The sequence below is a fragment of the Schistocerca serialis genome, chromosome 6, assembly GCF_023864345.2.
Source record: "Schistocerca serialis cubense isolate TAMUIC-IGC-003099 chromosome 6, iqSchSeri2.2, whole genome shotgun sequence".
NCBI classification, from domain to species: Eukaryota; Metazoa; Arthropoda; class Insecta; order Orthoptera; family Acrididae; genus Schistocerca; species Schistocerca serialis.
In genome coordinates this window covers 367790168-367816088 of record NC_064643.1, presented here as the reverse complement: position 1 = coordinate 367816088, position 25921 = coordinate 367790168, and the positions used below count along the sequence as shown (strand labels likewise).

The window sequence follows — 25921 nt, the reverse complement described above, 5'->3', positions numbered from 1 at the left end:
ACACTAATAGATAAACTGATTAACAAGAAATATTTGTGAGTATAATTTACAAATATTTTGGGCAAATGTCTGAACTATGATGAATTGAAGTCCGCCATCACTATGAAAACTATGCCATGCCATTTAACAGTGACAAGTGTAAGGCCATCCTACTGCAGTACTGCTACCGGAAGGCCAGCATGAGCTACTACTGACTTCCTAAATGTGTGGTGCACTAGATCACAGCTTTTACTATTGCCACGAGACATCACTCCAAATGCCAATTAATTTAGGACAGATAACGTTCGTACATCTTGAGAACTTTCTTGGTGTGTTCTCTTAAACTGTTTTAGTCATATGAAAGTGATGACATTCAGTTACTTAATGACATTCTCTGAATTTTCATCATAGTCACAACTCTATGCAGTGACCTGTAAACAAAAGTAACAGTATGTTTGACAAGTCGTCTGGATGTAGATAATCAGTGTTACATGTGCAAAGCCATGGGGGGTTTCTAATATTAAAATAAAAGGACAAATCTACAAGGAAGAAGTTGTACAGAAAGTGAATTTTTCTATGGAATTTAGTTATGTAAAACAGTTGCAATCTACAACAAACGTACTTTTCAACCTTTTTGGTATAACTAATACTGTTTTGATATTTTATTATCTATAGTCAACAAAAGAAGAAGAAGAAGAAGAACAACCTAAATATAAGTAATGTTTTTCTTGCTGTATGTTGATGAAGTATGCTGCTTCAAGTGTTAAGCAGACAAATGAAGTTGTTTTATTTCACCATCTGTAGTCAATTACAGATGTGCCATTACTGTCTGGCAATCACATTCTCGTCGTGCATACATATTCTTGCAGAAATATGATAGGCTTCCCATTTTCTAGGACACAGATGATATCCTGACGACAACACCACCACATGCTAGCACAGTGCATCAAAGTGATGAGCTGCAGCACCAAAATAGTGCACTGCAGGTGGCGACTTCCACTCCCACCACCACCACTGTTGCTGCTGGCAGGCTCAGCGTCTTTTGTGTGTCAGCGTCTAATGAGAATGTCTTCTATGGTGAACCCTCATCTGCTAGGGCACGCTGGCGAAGAAGCCACGGGTAGGTACCTTTTATCCTGCCCATAAATTTATTCAGTAATGATATGACAATTATATGTTCTCTGTTTTCATTTGAACCAGTGAAGTACTGTTTCTTTACTATCACTTGCTCCTGAATCAATTTTGTTCACAGTATTGTCCACTGTAGTAGTATTTGTGAAACTCACAAACCTCTTATTGTTTTACAGTTTACTGAAAGAATGGCATGTTGTCTGCCTATAACTCTTTGTTTCTTGTAAATCACCATTACTGTCATTTTTAAACGTAATGTGTACTCAGTTGCCTGACTGACAGTTGTTCCTAAACTAAACACACCCATAGCTGAGTTTCATGTGCCAAAAATGTAATGTCAGATGCAACAATCAAAGCAATGTCTAAATTAGTGCAATATGCAGAGAAAGAGCATCAGTTTATGCAAAGTTTTGTGCAATGTAAATGTCACTTGTAGAAATTTTTAATGCAACACTAATTAAAATATTTCATGGTATGAGCGATGGAGTGTTTTTGGGAGTTGAGCCAGGCTGGCAATCCCATTGTTATGTAACATACATCAATGACCTATCTGGTGCTGTTTGCTGGGTTCTCCAACTGATGGTCTAAGACATACTGCTGGCTTTGGCCACTTAGATTGGTCAGTCTAGTTGAAGTCCAGGTAGTCAACATACCCTAGACCATCAGTAAAAGAACTTTAGGCCAGTCACTGAGACAGTGGGCGCAAAAGCGAAATTGTAAACCCTGAATGTGCATTTTCCTTTTTCAACGAGTTTTGTACTGTAATAATATGTTACAATACTGTTAGCCTCAAATATTTGAAGTGAATTTCTAAAATTTATTATTTAAAATTTTTATCAGCTATGCAGCAATGTTTCATACATGTACCTGTGTAGGGGTGGTGGCAGCACTGACTCATCATGTCTTTCTGCAAAACTACGTGCCATGTCTGAGCGCTACCTCCGGACATCTACAAGCAGACTCCTGGCCAAACTATACCGGCACAGTACTCCTACTCCTAGACCTGCTCCTGAGCCAGAAGTGGATCTAGGGACTGAACTAGGAGGTGGTGATAGTGGTGGCACCAGAACAGCAGAGGATGGCTCTGATGCACAGGAGCAGCAGCATCAGCAGCAACAAAAAGTAATGAAGAGCCGTGCACGATCTGGCAGTACGTGTACTGAAGCCAAGCTGCGAAGCTTTTCGTATGGTGCACTGCCTGGGATTGATGACTTCCAGCGCAGGCATAACCCCATATTCTCTGACGATGATGAAGATGGGGACAGTGGGATCCTGGTGAGTGCTTGCAGTAAAGTATACTGTGTCAAACTACAAAATGATTGCACCAGTGTCTTCTCTTATAAGCAAGAGATATTTTGAGAACTTATTCACATTGTAAGTGCAGTAGGACTTACACAACTGTGAATCATTTCTATATGTGTGTTCTTTTGTGTCTTTTTACTGGAGTAGTCTTTCAGTATTCATACTGTAGTTGGAAAATATGTAGAATACTACACATGCAGAACTATGTTCAGGATTTTGTAATAAATTTGAATAAACTCCTGAAACACATTGTAGTATGCTAAAAGTTCTGATATCTGAAACAGTATTTGTACAGTGGCAGACTTTCTATGGTGGACAATATTAAAAAGTAATTCACAGTTGTCGGGGGGGGGGGGGGGGGGGCACTGTAACTTTATGCTACAGTTTGTTGTAGTTTGTTCACTTAACATGGGAAATAATTTATCATTAATCTTAAAACTCAAGACTGACACAAATTCAATTGTAATCATGGCAGACATTTATTATGCTACAATATATTTGGAATTCTGTTAGTAAATGAGATGGTATAGACAATGGAACTGCATTTAAGAGAACTGTGGTTCAAACCATACTCCAGACATTCTGATTAGCTACACCATGGTCTTTGTAAATAACACTTGGATATTGCCAACATAGCAGTTACAACCACCACCACTACCACCACCACCATCACCATCATTATTATTATTCTTGCACTAATCTTGATAAAAGGTGGTGATATTATATTTCACATACTTAATAAGCTCATGGTAAGAGCATGCATAGCTAGGTCATGCTGCAATGCTTGTAACTGTCCTGTTAACTAAGGTACTCTAGTCATAGAAAAAACCACAGTTGTGGCTCCTGGCCTGTTACTGGAATTACCTTCGAATTCTGACAAGGATTAACTTTAAACTCTTAATTTGTAACGAAGCATCAAGAATTAATGACATTCATTTGACATTGACCAAAAATTAGGTATTTATATATTATTGATAAAATTGAGTTTTACACATTCATTCTCTTACCACATATCTGAGCATGGTCTATTGAAGTTGTCTTCTGTTTAGCCAAGCTTTCAGCATTTTACCAATGTAAAATGTGTAACAAATATATTTAAGAGAATTTAGATACCAGAAGTCACTCAGGGCTCTAGCCCAACAGTGACAAATGAAATATGTGAAAAAAAACAAAAGTAACAGAAAATTATAACAGAAGACACTCAGAATGCAGAAAAATTCATGAATGTGACCATCTATTCTGCAGAACATTACATTATCCTCTTAATTTAGATGAGTTTTTTTTTTCTTCACAAATATGCATACTGTACTTTTGATACAAGGAATTGAGTTCTATTAACCAAAAGTGTGGTGCACTAACACTTATTAATATAGGGCACCAAAATTTTAATTTTTGGAAAATGGGGTGTCTATGAGTCACAAAAGCTGATGTTGAAAAAGCAAATTTTCACAAAATGATATCATGGATAGATACACAGCTAAATACAACAAACTTTAGCCTAATCCTTTCTTAAACTAGAGTATATACATGACTTCTTCACATTTCTGTGCTTGCTGCACTACCATTCTTTCTGTTCTGTTTTGGGTAAGATGCCTGTAGTTACTAATTAACAGATTACATGCTAATACAGTGGCAATTACAAAAGAAAATAGTGCAAGTGATGGTGAAACTAACAAATCATAATTACTTCTGCCAGATCTGTATGAGAAGCACTAGTTTATAAGTCTGCACCCTTACATATTGGATTTACCCTTCTTAAGTGCAATGAAACATTTCCTGCCTAATGAAGAGAAAGCTGGCAATGGCATACATTTTTGAAATTTTGTACCTTTTTCTTTCTTGCCCCTGCTTTCATGTTACTCACAGACTGGCTAAGTTCAAAAGATACTTGTTTCAGGAATTCAAAAGATGCTGAATTTCTTTCAGAGATATTTATTAGATATTAAATTTTGATGACAAATCTGCTTCTCAATAATAATAACAATAATAATAATAATAAATTGTTATTACAATAACACTGGTGCAGCTTTGATGAAACATGTATTACCAGCACAAGAAAAACAATTCATCAAAAGCATAAAAAAAAGAAAGCTTTGCAAAGGCAATATAAATCATAAGCTATATGTTGGCAGGTGAGTGATTCAGCCAACTCATCCGTGGATGAAGGTTGTTCACTGGCACTCACAGACAGGCAACGACGACGGCAGCGGGCACCCGAAATAGAGAAAACTCCTGACCGCACAAGCCCGACACCACCTCTGCCACCGCCACCTGTACCACCACATGGAGCAGCTGCTGCTGAGACACGTGTTGTGACTCTCATGCGAGACCACCCTGGACAAGGACTGGGCATCTTCATTGCGAAGACACGTGCAGCTCACCGTGCTGCTGCTGGTTATGTTGTGGCACACATTGTGCCTGGTGGGCTTGCACATAGGTATGACAGTGCTCTTTACTAATTTTATTTTATATGAAAATTGGTTACCAAACATTGAATAAGGAATATGCTGAAACCTATCACGTGTGACTACTTTTGAGCAGATATGTCTCACTGGTGATGGAGATAGTAGTAGAGCTTGTTCTATAGCACAGTCACATGGCTGTAAAGTGTGTTTGGGAAACAGGTTAGTTTTCTGTAATCCAGCCCCAAAATTATGTCACTATCCTCCACACAACTTTCAGAGTACATTTTTTCCAGCCCTATCAAGTTTCATGACAGCCCAATTGGATATTGTACCTAAAAACAAATCATTTCCTTTTCATAAGTTACATCTTTGTGACTACTCTTATTTGAAAACTTGCAATTATTGTTCTCTTACCTCTTCTTCAATGATAGCATCATTGCACTCCACATAAAAAATTGACTGCTATATATATAATCCAGTGCTAAAAGATCCTCTTGACTAAATCGCGAGTCACCCAAGAATGAATCCGTTATATACATGGCTTTTCAAGAAGAATAGGGCATACTCTGTGAGGTGGTTGTCTGGACCATTCTGAAGAGAACATAGCATTCAACCCTATGCTCTATTTTTGCTGAAAAATGTGTACAGTAGAGAATAAATTTTTCTACAGTATATCAATGATGTTTCATCTCTGATTTTACTCTTGTAACTACTACTACTTATCTGCTTACAATATCCAGTTGTATCTAAGAGCCTGTCCTAAGAACATTGATACTGCCATGTCAGGGGTTAATTACAATCTTTGTTCAGTATCACAATGGGTGTAAAATATAGACCTTATACTAAACCCAAAGAAGTCACAGGTCATCCTCAAATCACACCAAAAGTTTATTAGAGGACATGCATTTTGTGAAAATGTTCTTTCAATCTTAAATACTTCTTACCCACTTATCATTAAAAAACAAGAAATAGGCTGAACACCTAAGTTGGGAAGAACAAACTGTTCTCTCTACTGCCTGAATGTATACCAAAAAAACAAAAATTAGTCTAGTCCTCAGTCCTGTCAGCAGTACCTGGGTGTGGGAGGAAAAAAGCAAGCATTGCAGTGCTTAACAGTATCATTTCACAAGCTGATTCGTCAATTATTTTGAAAACAGCATTAAACTAAAGCACGAATGCAGTAGAACATAATGTGTCCCGAGTGACCAAACTCTTATTTCTTACCCAAAGGCAGACCTATTCCTAACAACAACTTTCATACATTATAAGTGGTAAATTAATTGAATAACAGAATTTACCAATGATCAGCACCCAACCACTAGTGTATGACACAGTTATAGTTTTGTGAAGATGTATTAAGACAAGTATGGTTATTTCTCTATTTCTCAGGGAGGGCAGTCTGCGTATAGGTGATGAAATCGTCAATGTGAATGGACGGCGGCTGAGAGGGCTGAGCATGTCCGGAGCACGTGACGCACTGCGCACGGGCCCACGTCATGTTGACCTGGTTGTTGTGGCACGTGACCCTGAAGCAGCACTAGCACTTGTTGGCACAGCACACAATGCAGATGCTGATCCTGAAACAGAAGCAGATGCTGAGTGTGAGCAGCGAATGCAGCAGCAGCAATCAACAGTGGGGCGGGGTCGCAGTATGCGTGAGACATGTGTCGACTATGAAAATGTGGTGCTCACTACAGTGGGTGGCCAGTCACGACTGATATCTGTTGGCACTGGCAGTGAGGATACTCTTGTTGCAGAGGTAAGCTTCATCAGCTCAGTAAACTGTTTGCACAATTCCTGAGTACATAAGACTGAGTTCACACTAGTTGCATTTATCTGTGATCAATTTATTGAATATCAAATTCTACACTGAACATGCAGTTAACACCCAGTTTCACCATAATATACTGTAGATCCCTCCAGCAAACAAACAAAAAAACAGTACCCAGAAAACTATTTTGAACACCACAGTGCTTTACTGATCATGGTCCTGTTGGAGGTGGTATGCTGTTGCCTTTCTCTGACTACTGAACTGACTGGCCCAGCCAGTTATAGGGCAACCTCCAGTTTAACATGTATTCTGAACCTCAGTGAATCTCAGCATCTTTTACGTTGGCAAACATTGCCAGAGGTGAAAGGGTGATAAAACGCTAAGGTTGACCAGGGATCAAACCCGAGTCTGTTGGATTTATAGTCTGGTACTTTATCACTGAGCCACCAAAACTGTATCCAGTGGGTGGGAAAAAGGACAGGTCACACCCATCTATGAGAAGGGTAGTAAATTTCATTGACATACATTTTCTGTAAGAACTTCAAAAAGATTCTGCGCTCTAAGGCAATGAGGCATCTGAAACAGAATGATGTTCTCCATATCAACCAGCATGGATTCCGAAACATTGGTCATGTGAAATCCAACTCACCTTTCTCACATGCCACTCCAAAAGCCTTGGATCAAGGCAGTCTTGACTCCTGGCATGCAGTTGACTCTATTCTGTACCAACAATTGAAAACAAAAATACAATCATCTGAGGTATGAAAGGAAGTTTGTAACTGGGTTGAGTAATCCTTGGATGAGAGGACACAGAATGCTATCTTGCATTGAGAGTCACTTACAGAAGCAGAAATAACTTTAGGTGTGTCCCAGAAGTTTGTGCTGGGACCCTTACTATTCATGTTGTATATTAATAACTTGCAGACAATATTAATATTAACCTCAGAATTTTTGCAGATTATGCAATTATTTATAATGAAGGACTATTTGAAAAACAGCTGCACAAAATATTCCAGCAGATCCTGATAAGATTTCAGAGTGATGCAAAGATTACAAACATGCTTTAATTGTACAGAAATTTAAAACTATGCACTTCATAAAATGCAAAAAAGTAGTATTTTTATGACTTCAATATGAATGAACAATACTTGGAATCAGTCAAATCACATAAATACTTAAATGTAATAGTTTGTGGGTATATCAAATGGAATGGATTTTGGTTCACTGGTAGGATACTGGGAAAATATAGTCAATCTACAAAGGTATCAGCTTGCATAACACTTGTGCATTCCACATTAGAATATTGTTTGAGTTTATAGGGCCCAAACCAAATGGGAGTAACAGGTAATATAAAGAATGGCTGCGTGAAAGGTCTCCGAATTGTTTGAACCACAGCACAGTGCCACAGAAATGTTGAAAAAAGCCAAGTTGGCAGATGCCACCTGGTGAAAGCTTAAAAAGAGTTCATAAACCATTAATCAGTGAGGAATTTGAGAATATACTTCAGCCCCCTTACGTTTTGCTACCATAGGAACCTCGGACACAAGATTAATTACAGCATGCACAGTGGCAGTTAAACAACCATTTCTCCTCATTTCTCCTGCACTCCATATGCAAATGGAACAGGAAGAAACCCTAGTATGTGGTACCCTCTGCCATGCACAACACAGTGGTGCAGAATACATATGTAGATGTAGGTTGCTATAGAGTTACAGACATGTGCTGTGGCCTTACAGCTTCATATAATGAAACACTTCATACTGTTGGTCATGCTGATGTTCTTTGTTAATTCATATAAGTGTGTGAGCTGGTTTTATACACGAAGTTTTAAAGTTCCAAATTCCTAAAAATCTGCATATTGTGATTGCTAGAATCTTTTATAAGTGATTCCAATAAAACAACAATTCTTCCAAAGTTGGAACATCTAGTTCTAGAACATATGAAAGTAATTGAGATTGTGGAAAGTGTTTTGTTGCCTCTCAGACATAAATACTGAACTAAAAGCAGGTTTTTTTTTTACGCTCCCCACTTCCTGTTATTCTTTTTTTTTTTCTCTCTCCATCATGCAGTGCACAACTGTTTGAAATTTTTGCAGCTTCCATATTTCTGACCAATTTAAATGCTTTGCAGGTGGAAAACGATGGTATCAGTTCTCCAGATTTGTCATTGCCATCCCAACCTTCATCTCAGCTTCAGGAAGAACAGCAGCGTAGACAAAGCAGAGAGGAGGAAGAAGGAGAGCATGTGACACATTTCCAAAAGCACAGTGCAAGTGGACGACGTGACAGAGACAGACTTCGGGCTGCTTGTCGAAGCCACGGCACACTGCTAGACGATTCGCCACCTTCCAACTTCTGCACGCTACCACGCCGGCCTCGCTCTACACTTGCCACATTCCATACAATAATTTTCCAGAAGGGGCCAGGGAAGAAAAGTCTTGGTTTCACTATTGTAGGTGGCCGTGATTCCCCACGTGGTGCAATTGGCATCTTTGTTAAGAGCATTTTGGAAGGTGGCCAGGCTGCTGATGATGGCAGGTTACGTGCAGGTTAGTTCATATGCTTAAAGAGCATAAAAATGTTTGCTTTGATAAAAATTCTAGTATCTGTAATATAAAATGAAGTATTTGACAGAGGGTTGAGGCTATAACTCAGATTCTCTTTCTGCTCCATTCAGCTAAATGTTAACCACCTTTACACTATCTGAAGTTCACATTCTATTATATCGCCAACTTAAGTTTTAAGAAATACTAGAAAATAAATGATCGGTATGACAGTAGGTAAGAATTTGCTTCTACTCTCTGAAGTATATCAGTTTTCGTGACTCACTTGAACAAATTACATACTAACAGAAGTGATTCCGCTGCATAAATAGTTCCCAGTTTTACGGTAGAGATTAAAAAAATATCAAGCAAGCCTAAGTGAATGAACTTTCAACCACCTAAATTTACAGGAGCTGGTGTTGGGGATGAAGTGTGGAGCAGATGGCACACTACAAGAAACAAAGAATATATACACTGAAGCACCAAAGAAACTGGTATAGGCATGCGTATTCAAATACAGAGACATGTAAACAGGCAGAATACTGTGCTGCAGTCGGCAACACATATATAAGACAACACATGCCTGGCACAGTTGTTAGATCAATTACCACTGCTACAATGGCAACTTATCAAGATTTAAGGAATCTGAAAGTGGTGTTACAGTTGGAACATGAGGGATGGGGCACAGCATCACAGAGGTAATGATGAAGTGGGGATTTTCACCTACGACCATTTCACGAGAGAACCGTGAATATCAGGAATGCGGCTGAAAAAGATCCTGCAAGAGCGGGACCAACAATGACTGAAGAGGATCGTTCAATGGGACAGAAGTGCAACCCTTCTGGAAATAGCTGCAGATTTCAATGCTGGGCCATCAACAAATGTCAGCGTGCGAACCATTCAACGAAACATCATCGATTTGGGCTTTCAGAGCTGAAGGCCCACTCGTGACCCTTGATGACTGCATGACACCAAGCTTTACACCTCACCTGGGCCCGTCGGCCCCGACATTGAGCTGTTGATGACTGGAAACACGTTGCCTGGTAGGACGAGTCTCATTTCAAATTGTATCAAGTGGGTGAATGTGTATGGGTATGGAGACAACCTCATGAATCCATGGACCCTGCGCATCAGCAGGGGACTGTTCAAGCTGGTGGAGGCTCTTTAATGGTATGGGGGGTGTGCAGTTGAAGAGATGTGGGACCCCTGATACATCAAGATACGGGCTTTGGCAATTCCAGCAGGACAATGCGACACCCCTCACATTCATAATTGCTACAGAGTGGCTCCAGGAACACTCTTCCGAGTTTAAATACTTCTGCTGGCCACCAGACTCCCCAGACATGAACATTATTGAGCATATCTGGAATGCCTTGCAACATCTTATTCAAAAAAGATTTCCACCCTCTTGTACTCTTACAGATTTATCGACAGACGTGTAGGATTCATGGTGTCATTTCCCTCCAGCAGTACTTCTGACATTATTTGAGTCTATTCTATGTTGTGTTGTAGTACTTATGCATGCTTGTGGGGGCACTACATGATATTAGGCAGGTGTATCAGTTTCTTTGGCTCTTCAGTGTATAAACAAACATTGAAACAACATCTGCACATTTAGTAAGCAGCTTCAAGAAAAGTGATCCTCGACAGTATACATAAGCGTTAGTATTGCCATTTTCCAGAGAGCAAAAAGAAGGCACTTCATGAGCGTGTTGGAGGAAATGGAAATCTACACACATCTGGCAAAAAATCTGGACACCATCTAAATGAACAAACAAAACTTAGAAATAAAAAATTATTAAGAAGTTTGACAAAATACTTTCCGTAATTGATAATTCAGAACAGGAGACAATATCAATGTCACATTATAAACTGATTTTCTTTAAAGATATAAACTTAATAGCAAACCACATCTCTCACACACAAATTGATAATGTAATAACCGTGCTAAAATACAACAAAATGAAAGTGTTCATACTTGAAAAATTACATTTAATGTCATGCAACATAAATAAAAAATATTGCTTGTAACTAGTAGCAGTAAATAAAATAGGAAAAGCAGTTCCGATAGATTACTATTACAATTTTACGCATTTCATACAAAAACTTCACTGTGTTGTACTGAGCAGCATGCTCTGCCACTGGATGGACAAACAAATGAAAGACAACTTTCTAACCATGTGCAAGAGCAAATTTTGATACCCAGTGGCATGGAGAGGCTGCTGCTCAGTACAACACAGCCACCTTCAGTGACTATTTTACAACTTGTGTCACCTGGGTTCTGTTTCTCTCTCTGATACCTCCGCTCTCCATTCCCCTTCATACCAGTTCTTGAATTGTGTAGGTAGGAACTACCTTAACAAATCCTATGACCATGCAATCCCCCCTACCATACCAGTCTCCCTCTCTCTGTCTCCAATTTATACATTTATGGACTCTCATTCATGTTGTTCCCTCAGCAATCTATCTCCATCTTTCCACCAACATCCACTCCATTGTATCCCCCACGGGCAATGCTTTCTACTCCTGCTTACATACAGTATGTATTCAGTTTTAGGTAAACCCTTATTTTATAATTATAGCCATTGTGGACAAGATTTTATTTGAAAAATTAATTGTTTTCCAACAGGTGATGAAGTTCTTGCTGTTAATGGACAAGTGTGTCATGATCTCACACATTCCGAGGCAGTAGCACTTTTCAAAAAAATCAAGACTGGGACAGTTGCACTGCACATCTGCAGGAGGGTTCGCACAAAAGAAATGTAAGTAAGATTGTATGTGGAGTATGTATCCTTCGGTTTTATTTCTAAGATTACATTACTTGTGACAATGGAACCACACACACACACACACACACACACACTATGTGATCAGGAGTATCTGGACACCCCTAATAACGTACATTTTCATATTAGGTGCATTGTGCTGCCACCTAGTGCCAGGTACTCCATATCAGCGACCACAGTAGTCAATAGACAGTGTGAGAGAGCAGAATGGGACGCTCCACAGAACTCATGGGCTTCGAATGCGGTCAGGTGATATGGTGTCACTTGTGTTGTATGTCTGTGCACAAGATTTCCACACTCCTAAACACCCCTAGGTCCTCAGTTTCCGATGTGATAGTGAAGTGGAAACCTGAAGGGACCTGTACAGCACAAAAGTGTACAGGCCGACCTCGTCTGTTGACTGACGGAGACCGCCGACAGTTGAAGAGGCTCGTAATGTGTAATAGTCAGACATCTATTAGACCATCACACAAGAACTCCAAACTGCATCAGCATCCACTGCAAGTACTATGACAATTAGGCGGGAGGTGAGAAAACTTGGATTCCATGGTTGAGCAGCTGTTCATAAGCCACACATCACACTGGTAAATGCCAAACGACACCTTGCTTGGTGTATCTGGACACCAACATTGGATGATTGAACAGTGGAAAAACATTGTGTGGAGGGACGAATCATGGTACACAATGTGGCGATCTGATGGCAGGGTGTGGGTATGCCGAATGCCCGGTGAACATATCTGCCAGCATGTGTAGTGCCAACTGTAAAATTCAGAGGCGGTGGTGTTATGATGTGGTTGTGTTTTTCACGCAGGGGACTTGCACCATAATATAAACACCTTGTTGTTCTGTGTGGCAGTATCACAGCACAGGTGTACATTGATGTTTTAAGCACCTTCTTGCTTCCCACTGTTGAAGAGCAATTATATTTCTCCGCTGATGTGCCACTCTACAAAAATGCTATGTTGTTATTTTCCATTTATTTGTTAATAGAATCCTCCTGTTATTTCAAAGATACAATTCATGATATCAATATCTCACTGTGTGACATGGAGCCCGATTTATAACAACTGGATAACTTTTCAAGAACACTCGTGAACCAGTCTTCATAGTGTAACATTCATCTTACAATGTTAATTTGCACCACCTTTTTGCCCAATAAAACATAAGCCATCATTTTGCAGAAACCAGTTTTCTTCCCAGTGTGGACATAATAATTTTCTTTCCAGCCATTCCACTCTTGAACTCTTCCTCTGTTATAGTTATATACATTTTCTATCTTGACCATCCAACTTCCTGGAATGGTTCCTGCCAAACCAAGTCTCAACAACACAACAAATAGTCCATCCAATATTTTATTTAATTGTGTCAGAAGTATAAAGCACGGCATATAACAACAAACAATGATTGAAATTTGTAAAACAAAATTTGTAAAACACCGAACTTAAGTAAACAAAGAAGTAATATGTAAAATTATAGGACTAAGAAGTTTTGCACTAAAAGCTGTCCATGTCTAGTACATAGCTCCCACTTTATTAAGTGCTCTTGTCCACAGTGATATAGCACCAGTTCATCTGATATCCCCATCTGTTCATGTTGCTTCTGGTTCTTGCAACTCTGGAACATAGCCTGTTCAGAGATCTCCCTATGTTCCATTCCTCTGTGTGACCCGGGGAACATTGTTCCCATGGTATGAAGGCATGCTGGAAAGTAATGCATATGAATTTTTCATGTGAAAACCCTTAAAGGTTATTAAACAAAACAAATGATGATAATATTCTACACATTTATTCCTAATGTCTACAGGTCTGCAACTCTCTGCCACTAGAGGCCTCCGAATGGTAGCATGTAATGTGATGTGATGTGTAACATAACTACGTCGGTGCGTAAGAAAGAGTGTGCTGTAACTGAGTTTCGAATTCAAAGAGTTTGTCCACACATGGACCACCAGCTCCTCCAGCATAAAAGTGCCAGACCACACAAGTGCTGTGAGATCTGCAACAATCCTATACCTTGCGCTCACAGTCATTGACCGTCCTCCATACAATCCTGACTTGGCCCCATCCAATTTTCATCTGCTTCCAAAACTTAAAGAATACCTTTGAAGACTTGACTTTGATAGGGATGAAGCAATGCAAGCAGAGGTGAGGTTGCAGATCTGTCAACAAATTCAAACATTCTACAATGACAGTATCAAGAAAAACTGGTTTCTTATTGGGAGAAATGTATTCGTCACCAGAGTGACTATGTTGACAAGTAAATATGTGGACATGAATAATAAAGATGCAGAAGGTTAATAAAATTTGTTTTAAATAAAAAGTTTTAAGAGTTTTTACATAAAAAAATTTGGAGGCATTACTTTTGAGTGTGCCCTTGTACATACTCATATCGGAGATGGACAGTTTTTCCTTGCCATGTTCCTTCTCGAATTTGTTGTGGTGTATTAGTGAGATTTTCTGTTGTGTACAAGGAACTCCTCAATATAAGATGGTGGCAGGCTGGCTGATATCCAACAAGTAGGTAACAGTACATGTACATGTAGTTTCTCCATTTTGGCTGCCACTTCATGTCTGATGCTAGGGGGCATCATACCAACTAGGTAGTACAGCTTGTTAGTCAGTGCTGGTCTCAAACAGCTTACAATGATGTGGCATTATTCACTGAGCAGTATGTCCACTTGCTTGGCATGGCTGGTGTTATAGGAAGAACAAACACACTGTATGGAATGTAGTACCTTATAGAGCAACATGTAAGATACAGGATGTGTATAGCGCTGAACACACTGACTGAACAACAATAATACAATGTAAAGAATAGGCCGAGCACTCGTTTGCAATCACTTTAATACTGCTGTTTCTTTAGCAGCTCACCAGGAGGCTGACCCAAGTGGGCTCTGTAAGCAGGCCTGTGAAATGTATGGACACCCACACTGAAATCGAGTGCGTTGTGAGTGAAGGTATATGAACTGCTGTTATATGACCCAAGACAAGTGTACTCTGTAGCCCAAGTCTTAAGCTGTAGTCCTTACTATCCTGGGCTGTGCACCCCAAGTAGTGCCTGCTAATTTGCTCACAGTGAGGTTTCTAGAGGCTGCTTTGTTTTATGTTCATGCAACATTTCCTGTGAGTGAGTCCTCTATCTAATGTGACACACGAGAGAACTCTCCTTGCAGAATGTACTACGTTCAGCCATCTGTTGGGCAATGGCTGCGCTGGCTAATTTTCTCAAACAAGTAGCATCAAAGTCAGTAGGCATCCAGTATTTTACAAGGCCCTTACTTCTCCCAAGTCCTTATCTCACTTTCCAACTACTCAGTTATTTTCCATTTTCATACACTTTCTATGGAATTTTTTTTTATATAAGGCATAATTTCTGAACAAAATGCTAAGAACTTATTTCACTCATATTAGTACAGTGTTCAACATCAGTTATCAAATTTGCCAATTTGGCTGTTACTGTAGGAAGCTGATTTTCTACCTAGAAGTTGCAGGTTATCATTCTTGTAATCCGTTGTTCAAATTTATTCATTTCAGACTTCTGTTGTCTGCCAGAACTCTTGTTTGAAAATGAAATATGGATAGATAAAAAAAATCTATTCACCAAGAGGTGAAGACGTGCGAGCTTCTGGAGACAGTGGCTCCTCTTTCCTGGCAGAAGGGTTGAAGAAAGGAAGGGGATGAGGGAAAGGATTGTTGAGACTTTAGGAAATGTGGAGAGCTATGGAAAAGTCGCCAGAGCTCCGGGTCAGGGAAGACCTACTGAATGCGATGACAGACTGTTTGTGCCTGCTCTGGATAAGATTTGAAAATCTATGAGCTTACAGTTAAAAGATAGGGTAACAAGCAAGAGACAGATCATGGGAAAAAAAAATCATCATACACGAGTAAATAAGGGTGGAAAGTTGTAATGCCAGTTCCCTTTGGTCAAGTTTTGAGAAGGTGGTGTCAGGAGACAGAACAGAATCCATATCACATGTTGGTGAAACATGCACCACTGTCATGACTATCACATTCTAGAGTGTACTCTCCAATGGGACATTGTGTATTACCAGTACACCCTCAGACTATGCCCATTCATTCTCATAACACGGTGGTAGTAGAAGACTGAACAGTGTTTACAAAACAGCTGGTACACAACATGGGTTGTTTCACAAGTGGCCTCTCCCTTTGACACTAGTTTTACCACTTACTGGGCTGGTGCTGGTGATAGTAGGAAGGTGCATAGGGCAATAATCTTTACAGTGGGGAAGATCAGAGAGGTAGGAGCCATAGGGTAGAGAAATAGGGGCAGAAGGAGCAAAGTATTGCAGAGATTGGGGGGGGGGGGGGGGGGGGCAGAAAAGAGCTACCCTGGTGGTGGTTGTGGTGGTGGGCAAAATGTCAGAGACAATGGATGTCATTTCTGGGCATGATTTTAGTATGGCATAACCATCACAAAGTAACCAATTAATACATTCAAGACTAGGATAGTAGTGAGTGACAAAGAGGTGTGCTCATAAGTTGTTTCTTGGAGACAGAGCTGACCCTCAGTGAGGATGAGGGCAACATCAAGAAATGTAGTACAAGATTTGGAATAGGACCTTGTAAAATTTCATTGGGAGAATGAATTTAGAGAACCCAAAAAATTCATCTGATCGCCCTCACAACGAGTCCATATGGCAAAGTTGTCATCAATGTATCTGAACCAAATCAGGGGCTGAAGACATATGGAGCCCAGGAGGGAGTCGTCATGGTTCCCATGGCTGTGCTACTGATCTGTTTGTATGTATATCCCTCAAAGATAAAGTAGTTGTTTCATAAGTATAAAGTTCATTATGGTGAGCAGGAAGGACGTCATAGGTTTGCAATCAGATGGGCACTGTTTGAGGTAATGTTCAGCAGTAGGCCGAGCATATACATAGTCAACGCTGGTATAGAAGGAGGTGGTGTGAGTGGTGATGGGCACTCATTTCAGATGATGCAGCAAAATAATTGGTGTCTCCAGTATACGAAGTTAGTCTTTGTACTATAGTTTGCAGATGTTTATCAACAGATATTCAGTGGGTGCATTGAAATCAGCAACTACAGAGTGGCCAGGGTGACTGGGTTTGTGGAAGAAGGTAGAAGGTGGGAGACCATGGTTTGGATAGGGAAAGGAGTTCTATGGATTGAGGTGTTAGTCCTTCTGAGAAACCTGAGCTTTAAGGGGACCGTAGGTCAATTTGTACTATAGGGATGGGATTTTGATGCCAGATGCTGTCTTGCAGAAATGCCAGGAAGCTGGCATTCACCCTCGCTTAATACTTCCATAGGTCAAGTACCACAGCCATAGATTCCTTGTTCACCAGGAGGATAATGATGGAGTTATCAATTGTCAGAGAACAAAGAACCTAGAATTCTGCAGAGGACAGGTTAGGGACCCGAGAAAGGGTGGTGAAGCAAGGATGTATATTAGGAATTCTTGGAAAGCTTGTGATTTTGAGGTAGTGGTGGTGAATCAAGCTGGTGTCTTGGTTGGAACTTTTCAAGGCAGGGTTTAATATCAGATTCGCTGTTGGAAAATGTTTTGGGGTCGGGTTGTGAAGTGCTATTTCCAGTTGACATTACATGTGAAGGAAAGTAGGTCCTTCACCAGAGCAGCATGATAAATGCAGGTTTAGGGCTGAAAGTGAGATCCTTGGATAACACAGATAATTCAGGAAGTGCTGGGAGGCAGTAGTGAAAGCTGGGAGATGTTAAGAAGGTTGGGCAAGCAACATTTGTACAAGAGGAATGATGGTTGATGACATTTGGGAGCTGAAGTGGGGCAGCTATGGAGATACCAATGTTAAGGTAGTTTAGTAGAAGGTAGGATAGCTTTTTAATGTGAAGTCTGACCTGTTGTCACAGTTTGTAGTCGCTTGGCACATTATACCACCTGAGGAAATGTGACAGGTTGATAACTGCTGGATTTTATAAAAGGAGAGACGTCTAATGGAGTCGGCATATACGTCAAAGAGTAACCTGGCACGTGTAAAACTGTAAAATGAGCTGGTGAAAAAATGAGATTACACCTAGAAGGGATAGGCGGGTTTCACAAAACAGAATGTGGGACCTTAATTTAGGCAGAACATGGTTTGAAGTGGTAAAAAAGAATCAGGCAGGGAGGGGGGGGGGGGGGGGTAGAGGAGAATAGAAAGAAGACTGGCAGAAAAAAGATCAGAAAAACTGAAAAAAAAATGTAAAAATTTCTATGGTAAGAGCTAAGGAAGAGTAATGATTGGGCAAAAAGAGGCAAGAGTTTCTCATGAGAAAACTATAAAAAGGATAGGAAATAATTACAACAATAAATCATGACTGAGAGTGTTTCTTAAAAGGATGTGAAAATGACAGCCTTCAAGACAGAGCAAACAGGTAGGGAAAGTAATTGGAAAAAATGTATTTACTATATTTGGAGATTAAATATTGCAGGAGAACTCTTTCTATGTGCAATAAGACTAAGTTCTTTAATATTCTCTTGAAATTCATTTCACCATACTATCGCTAACACCGCAACATTCAACAGTTCTCTTAACTGGCTGATGTACGAAGCAGCATGCACGCTGTTCTTTTTACTCCCAAAGTACACATGTGCTCTGATCTCTGTAGACTGTTTACATTTTGGTTAATGATATGTGGTTTCACAGAAGTGTAAGGCAACTAACTGCCTCACCAAAGTACACATATAACAAACACCAGTATAACTGTTATTTGTCTGATGAGAAATCCCTGAGCAAGTACTGCCAAGCTTGCATTCCACTTTTCAGCTTGTTCACACATTTCACCAGGAAGCAAATTGCAGCATTCTACACCCACAATTACAACGGCAAAACGACTAACTTTGAAGGAACAAAATATGCCAGTAAAAAGACAAAGTTTACATCCATAAACAACACACAGGATATTGCTAATGACAATATGGTGTAGTAGCTCTGGCTTTTGAAAGGTTATAGCTTTCAAAAAAGTCAGAGAAAGAACAGCTCCATGCAAATATTTACAAATATGTAACCCCTTCCAACCAAAATACAACATTGCTATAGAAAATTATTGGAGACACTTTCACAATAGTGAAGAGATGCACCAATGTTTGTCATATGACGGAGACACAACAGGCACTCAAAGCCAGAGGCTAATTATTATCAAATAAGTTTCAGCACCACAGTATTCTTATTGGCAGGACCCTACAGTGGGAGGTATATCCCCATAAACAACTTGTAAAGTGGCCTGTGCAATCACTAATAAAGTTCTATATTTTTATGTGGAACCCCAATAATGGTACAGATTTATATTTTTCATACCTTCATATCATTTACAGAAATGAGGCACATAATTGTAAGAAAAAATGGTAAATAAATCTAAGAGTGAATCCAACACATTTGTATTTTTTTCCTAATAGTGTTGCGAAGAGTTTGAACAGAGTTTCTTATCAGAAAGTAATTGAACTTGTGTAATCTTTTTTATGCAGATTATTTGCTGCACAGAAGCTTGCATTAATTATTGCAAATCAAAAAATGGATATAAATTAATTTATATGAAAGTGAGTTTCCTAAGAGGCCAGACTTGCAATAATTTGGCATCATCAACCTAGAAAAAAAGACTTCCAAATCAACATCATATTTGTTAGGATGGATGGACAGCTTACAATATCTTTGAAACTGATAATATCATGTGACTGTTCCACATAAATTATCAACTTGTTGATAATTGATTTGAATTTTACTATCAATCTGAGTTGTTGTAGTTATTATTATTCAGATATTTTCATTATTTGCTTCAATGCTACTTTATTTTCAGGTCGACCAAGGCAAAATCATGTACTGACCTAGTGCAGACAGCAGGATCAGGAGAATGATTGTACTATACAAGAGAATCAGAGTTACCAGGGAAGACAGTCTTATCTAATGGCAGAACTTACTGATCTCCCCACTGATGTTGAGCTGACAATCAGTCTCATCTCCTTTCCGAAGACTTTGTTATTGTTTTAATGTAATATATGTTCATGTGTACAATAAATGTGTAATACAATATGAAACTATGTCATTTTTCAATTGCGAAACAAAAGCTTTATTAATATTTACCCTGTTGTTCACCCACATCACCATATGGCAAATTTAGCTAATGTCTCCTCGTTGATGCTACTTACCAAAATAAAAATTATAAACTACTTAAAGGGAAAGCAGCAAAAGAGCAACATAGCTGCTAGTTTTCACCACTGAAAGCCACTTCACCTAGGCAGGGAGAGGGCAGTATTGAAGGAACTGAGAAACCGTGAGGAAAAATAAGACTTTAATAGATGAAAAACAGAAAAGAAATGGGAATGCTGAGGAAATGTTGAATACTAGAAAATGACAATGTTCTCAATGAAGCAGAAGAGTGGAGGAAGTTCCCAATAGACAGTTATGCGGTATTTGTGATGTGAACTAGAATCAAAATTTCACATATGATGGAGGAGGACAACAGTTCATAGTGATTTTCAAAGTATTCTCTACAACAGGGTACAGATTTTATCAAAACTGGAACACTGTGTCTCCTTTCTTCCTTACTGATAGCTCAATGGGCAAAATATGGACACTGAAATCTGACCAGTGGCTTTCTGTTGGCTAGTATTTTGTAAGTTTTCTTACAAGAGGTTCTTCCTTGATTAGGTTAGTCATCAAACATTACATATGGAGTACATACATGCAGGCTTTGCAGGAAGGGGGAGTCTCAAGGATATGATGAAAGCTACACTTGGTAAAGAGAGAGAAAACAGGTGCAGGCCTCCAAGATGAGGGGGAAAATGGTACTTTACAAAATTCATAATGAACAGAGTGAATTAATGTTTTGAAATGCACATAAAATAATAAAAATAATAAAAATTTATTTTTTCACATAGTTTCATAAAAATATGGTATTTTTTAACAATTAAGATATATGAGAAACATGTACATTAACTGCACTTCTCAATAACACAAAGTATAACAATATCTTAACAAATCTGCATTCATTCAAAGAATCGCACTGAATCAGTTTCTTTAGCTTAATAGTTGAGTATTTGGAACATTAATAGACATTTTTTAAATATTTATGTTGAACATTCATATTTAGCGAACATTCATATTTAGCGAACATATTCTATAGAGAAATATGAAATTGATGTGGCAGTAGGTTGGTATCAAAAGTCAAAGTTATCTGAATGTGAAAAGTGAAAAGACAGACACTGTGTAAAGCCACATAACTAGCTACTGTTTATAGTCACTTCATCAAGGTGCACAGTGTTAGCAAAATTATTTTCTTTCCCGTGCAGAGAACTCAATATTTTGAAGTCAGTTTATTCTTTCTTTGTTCCCATGCGTGCTGCATACCCCATATGCTCAGCGGCCTCATGTAGCCAACAGATCGGTAGTGCTTCTCTTCATACAGCGCCTCTGGTGTCTGATATCCCAAACCGATGACATTATACACAGTATTGTATATACCTTTAGCAGTAGTAAATGCCTCTTGTATCATATCCTGTAAAAAACAATTTTAAAAGTAACATCCATATATATCAACCATGAATAAATGAAAATAAGGTTGAAAAAATAAGCAATTGAGAGTACTGCCTTGCACAATACTTTAACATTTCAGACTTAATTAGGAAGAAACTGATTTGCTCTTCACCAACTGCAACTTATCGTCATCACTTCCTGACACGCCTCTTCCCTTGACATATATTTCTGTTCCTTACCATGGAGGTAACAGGCTGCGAGAGAACATTGTGCCATATTATTTCCCATGCAAGCATCCTTATTAGCTGCATTGAGGTCCAAATTCATAGATTTGGGCTCCCCAGTACATTTCAGAATTACATCCCCAGAGGTCTGTGCAGATAAGAAAAATGACATGCACACATGCACCCCATTCACAAATTTGTAATTCACACATATTAAAATATTGTAAACCACTTTAACCCAATTAGTATGCTTGAGTTCAGACAGTAGACCTGCACCTGGCCTGAAGTTTTGTCTGATGAAGTTGGGCCCAAAATTTTCATTCCACGGAATAGGAATGTACATATCCATCATGATCACTGCTATTCCCTTCTGCCATAAATACTGAAATGGCTTTTGTGAAATTTTCTGCAGCAATGGGAAGTCAACTGAAGTAGTCTTAAAGTTACCAGATCTTGCACATTGCTAAATGTTAGGCATATAGTTTGTTCATGAAATGTACATTAACTGACCATAATGTTAAATGTTTTACTTTTTAATGTAACAATTGTTGCATTCTGTACTTGTAAATATATTTAAGAGAAATATTGATTGATTCACTAAGTTTATAAAGAACATTTTTACATTGCATATAATACACAAAACAGAAGTCAGAACAGGAAATGAAGATTTCAATGATCAGAGTGGCTTAGAATAGCCTTCATGTTGATTTGTAGCAGTGTTTGGTAGTTACATAAGTAGTCTTTGTTAACAGAAACGAAATAGGAATGACTCGGATGTAAGGCAGCTGCTCATAACATCCAAGCAGCATGCGTGTTAACAGTGCAGAAAACTGGGAAGATTGTCACTTCATCACCTTTAACCCTTTTTGCTGATGTCAGCAACACGTCTATCCTCTTCAGGAAACTGCACATTCAAGCCAATATAGTGGCATTCAGTCCTGAATGGATAATAATGACTTAAACAATAATTATCACTATTTTCTATTATTTGTATAGGAAAAACTGGCAAAAATCACAATGCTGACACTATACTTTAACTTTCAATCACTAAGTAATTAATTGTTATTGCAGATATCCACAGACAGACATGTGGATATTATCAGTGCAGGCTTTTATCTGCAAATTCAATATTACAGTGGGTATCTGCAAATATATCTGTAGATATCCACATCTGTACATGGCTTTTGATATCCTCTTCCCATGCCTTTATGAATAGAGTAGTGTGTTTTGGATTTGCAGTCATTCAACAAGTGCTGGCTTGGCCTCCTTACAGTAAGCATACCAAGTTCATACAGGCATTCTTTCCCAGCCTGCTTGCTATTTCTTTGAGGGGCTCCCTTACTCATCTAATTTTGGAGCTCCCAATGACCAACAAACCAAACCTCTATGATTGTCTCCAAACTTAGGAGGAAGATCGGTCACTGATGCAACAGATCAGGGTTCCCACACTGGTTCTAATATGTTTTGCACACCAGGCAGAAACTTGTACCTGCTGCTAAGGTGTTAGTGGATAGGCAGCCGACTAGTTCTCACATTTGCCTTCATCCCAGAGATAAGTGAATCCACCACCATACGCCACTCTCCAGTGAGGACAAACCAATCAGACGCTGTGCATCTGAAGGTGCTGAGTCATCACAGTTGCAAGGAGAGCATAATGGCACCAGAGGTGTCACAGTTTCCACCACTGGTGTCCCAAAGTCACTGCAGTTTGCAGCAGCACCCTGAAGCCTGTTGATCTCGGCCAATGCAACTTCTAGTTGTTTTCAGACAGAGGCCAATTCATTTGGTGTCTACATGCAGCAAACTCAATCACTTCAATGTCTAGCTGCTAAAGAAGAAAACAAAAACTAATTCTGGTGACTTTCAGATACTATTGAACAATATCACAAAAAGAAAATTACGAACAGCTCTATGAACATTAGCTCACTGAAGAAGACTGCACAGCACAGAGGCAGACAACTGTACAGCTAGTGAGAGCTCCACTATAATAACTACAGGGCAATATGTAGTCTGTTCCTGTTTTGAGAGGGGGGGGGGGGGGGGGGGCAGATTGTCACCTTTCAGCAGTTGTAAAATTTCTGCTAGCCTTAATTTATTAAGAAGCCTAGGTGGGGTTTTCCCCCTTACATTCTAAATTCTTCCATATTCTTAACATGTCAAGCTTCAGAATGGATAATTGTGCTGCTTTTGGAATGTAGTAAGACTCACCCTAGTTACTGTAGATGTAGGAGCAGCTCCTGATGTCAGAAAATTCTGAAAGACAACTGGGCCTTTTACCCTGTGGGTCCCAGCAGAGAGAATCCTGGCTTTTTTGAATTGTGTGTCCTATTCACTTTCACTTCCTTCTATTCATTTTGATGGTGGTAGGTTCTTCTTTCATTCAATACAAAAGGTCTTTTTCGTATATCCCATTTGGCTAAAAGATCTTAAGGATTGTCGTAAGACATTATGGAATGCTTGCAAACTCATGATTGTAGAGGTAACCTTTCAAGTTTCACATCTGTACAGTTGCACTGCTTTCACCTTCACCTCCACCTTAGAATGAACGTGAAAGCAGTGCAGATGTACAGATGTGAAACTTGGAAAGTTACCTCTACAATCATGAGTTTGCAAGCATTCCATAATGTCTTACGACAATCCTTAAAATCTTTTGGCCAAATGTAATATATGCAAAAGACCTTTCGCATTGAATGAAATAAGAACCTACCACCATCAAAATGAATAGAAGGAAGTGGAAGTAAATAGGACAAACAATTCAAAAAAGCCAGGATGCTCTCTGCTGGAACCCACAGGGTAAAAGGAAAAGGCATCAAGGGCATCATGGAGGACAGTGGAAAAAGAGGCCAAGAAGTAAGGGAAAATGTTTGGAGAGTTGAAGAACCTTGCCTGAAATTGAGGTGCACTTGCGGCACTCTGTTGAAGCATTATGTTCTGCATGACAGTAACAGGAAGTATGTTGAGGGAGTAAGTCACCATTCACCCTTCTTCAAATCAGACTTAATTTAGTTCTGATTTTTTTGTATTATTCACCATGTATGTTTAGGCAGGCTACACGGGTGCAACCAAAGGCCAACGCATAAATAAATAAAATTTGGTCCAGCTACTAGCTGCACTGACTGAAGAGAGTTACATCATTGTGCAGACAGTGACTTCAGATTATGTTTGGTGACATTTTACTTCAGTGTAGCCATTACTGATGACCTGTCCTGTCAACTAGTTATACTCCAGACAACTTTCCAGATCTATGCCAAGTAGGAGGAACTATTCTTTGAGCTGAGAAACGATGTATCAAGTCTGCTTGCTCTCTGTGGTTGTTATTCATGTCTTGGTTCCTGGTTATGACTGCTTTTACTTTTCATTACATGATGCTCTGCATTCTTTGAACTCTCACATTCATGAACAAATGTTTTTCACAGTCACAGTACCATCACAACATGGCTCATAACTACTGACTAGTGGAAGTGGAGAAAATGTATAATTACATAATGCAATTTACTCTGAGTTAGAGCAGCAAGTATCAGAAGCATCCACAGATTTTCATGTCAGTGGGGGGCAAAACATTTTCCCATACATGTGATTTAGAAACTTTAAGGACATAGTTATGTGTTCATAAGTTCTCCTATTTGTTTCTACATTGCACTTTTAGTACCTCTTCAGTGTCTTAAACAAGTTACCAGTATAACTATAATAAAACCTGTTTTTACATTTCCAGGTTTTATGTTTTTCCATGATTTACATTATTTTATGTAGGTCTTTTTCTTTCAATTAATTGTTTTTGTTATGTGCGATGACAGTGAAGCGTAAACTACATATAGCCAAAATATGCAAAAAGGACCAAATGGGATCACAGAGGAATGAAGAGGTGTTGAAGGTACTTAAAATGGAATACAAGACACATATTAAGAACCAGAAAAATAACTCTAGAAAATGAGCTTAAAAAAGATAAAAAAAACTGACACTACACTTTTACCCCCAAAGGTGTATGACTGCCAGGTTGGCGAAGGAAAAGATGGCAGGAGAACTTCTCGAAAAGATTGTAACAGTACATGAGGCCTAATACTTGGAATGATGATGATGATGATGATGATGATGATGATGATGATACCTACACCTTATAATGACCTGCTGACAAATGCTCCATCAGTGAGAAGGCCTCCCTGCCAGCTGTCACATTCGTCCACCTACAATCACCACTACAGTGAGCCTATTCCAGAAAACCAGCAAGATTTCCAGTCACTCCTCAAATCCTTAGGCCCACCCCAGCAGCTCTCTCTGGAATCTACCCCCACTCCCCCCTCACCCCCTACTACTCTCACCT

General features: G+C 39.2%; 2 protein-coding genes across 4 annotated transcripts in view; one reads left to right on the top strand and one right to left on the bottom strand.

Moving 5' to 3' along the window:
• Positions 1-19941, top strand: part of LOC126484299 (E3 ubiquitin-protein ligase LNX-like) — a 668372-nt gene extending 648431 nt beyond the window's left edge. For all 3 annotated transcript variants that reach the window (XM_050107730.1, XM_050107731.1, XM_050107732.1), the window contains 7 exons: positions 876-1099; positions 1986-2385; positions 4545-4849; positions 6207-6576; positions 8719-9136; positions 11760-11892; positions 19704-19941. In XM_050107730.1, coding sequence (XP_049963687.1) covers positions 876-1099; positions 1986-2385; positions 4545-4849; positions 6207-6576; positions 8719-9136; positions 11760-11892; positions 19704-19761 — 1908 coding nt within the window. In that variant the 3' untranslated portion in view covers positions 19762-19941. The remainder of the gene's footprint in view (positions 1-875; positions 1100-1985; positions 2386-4544; positions 4850-6206; positions 6577-8718; positions 9137-11759; positions 11893-19703) is intronic.
• Positions 19942-20746: 805 nt separating this feature from the next.
• Positions 20747-25921, bottom strand: part of LOC126483959 (non-lysosomal glucosylceramidase) — a 262802-nt gene continuing 257627 nt past the window's right edge. Inside the window, exon 16 of the mRNA XM_050107254.1 lies at positions 20747-21401. Within this exon, the coding sequence (XP_049963211.1) occupies positions 21201-21401 (201 nt within the window). The 3' untranslated portion in view covers positions 20747-21200. The remainder of the gene's footprint in view (positions 21402-25921) is intronic.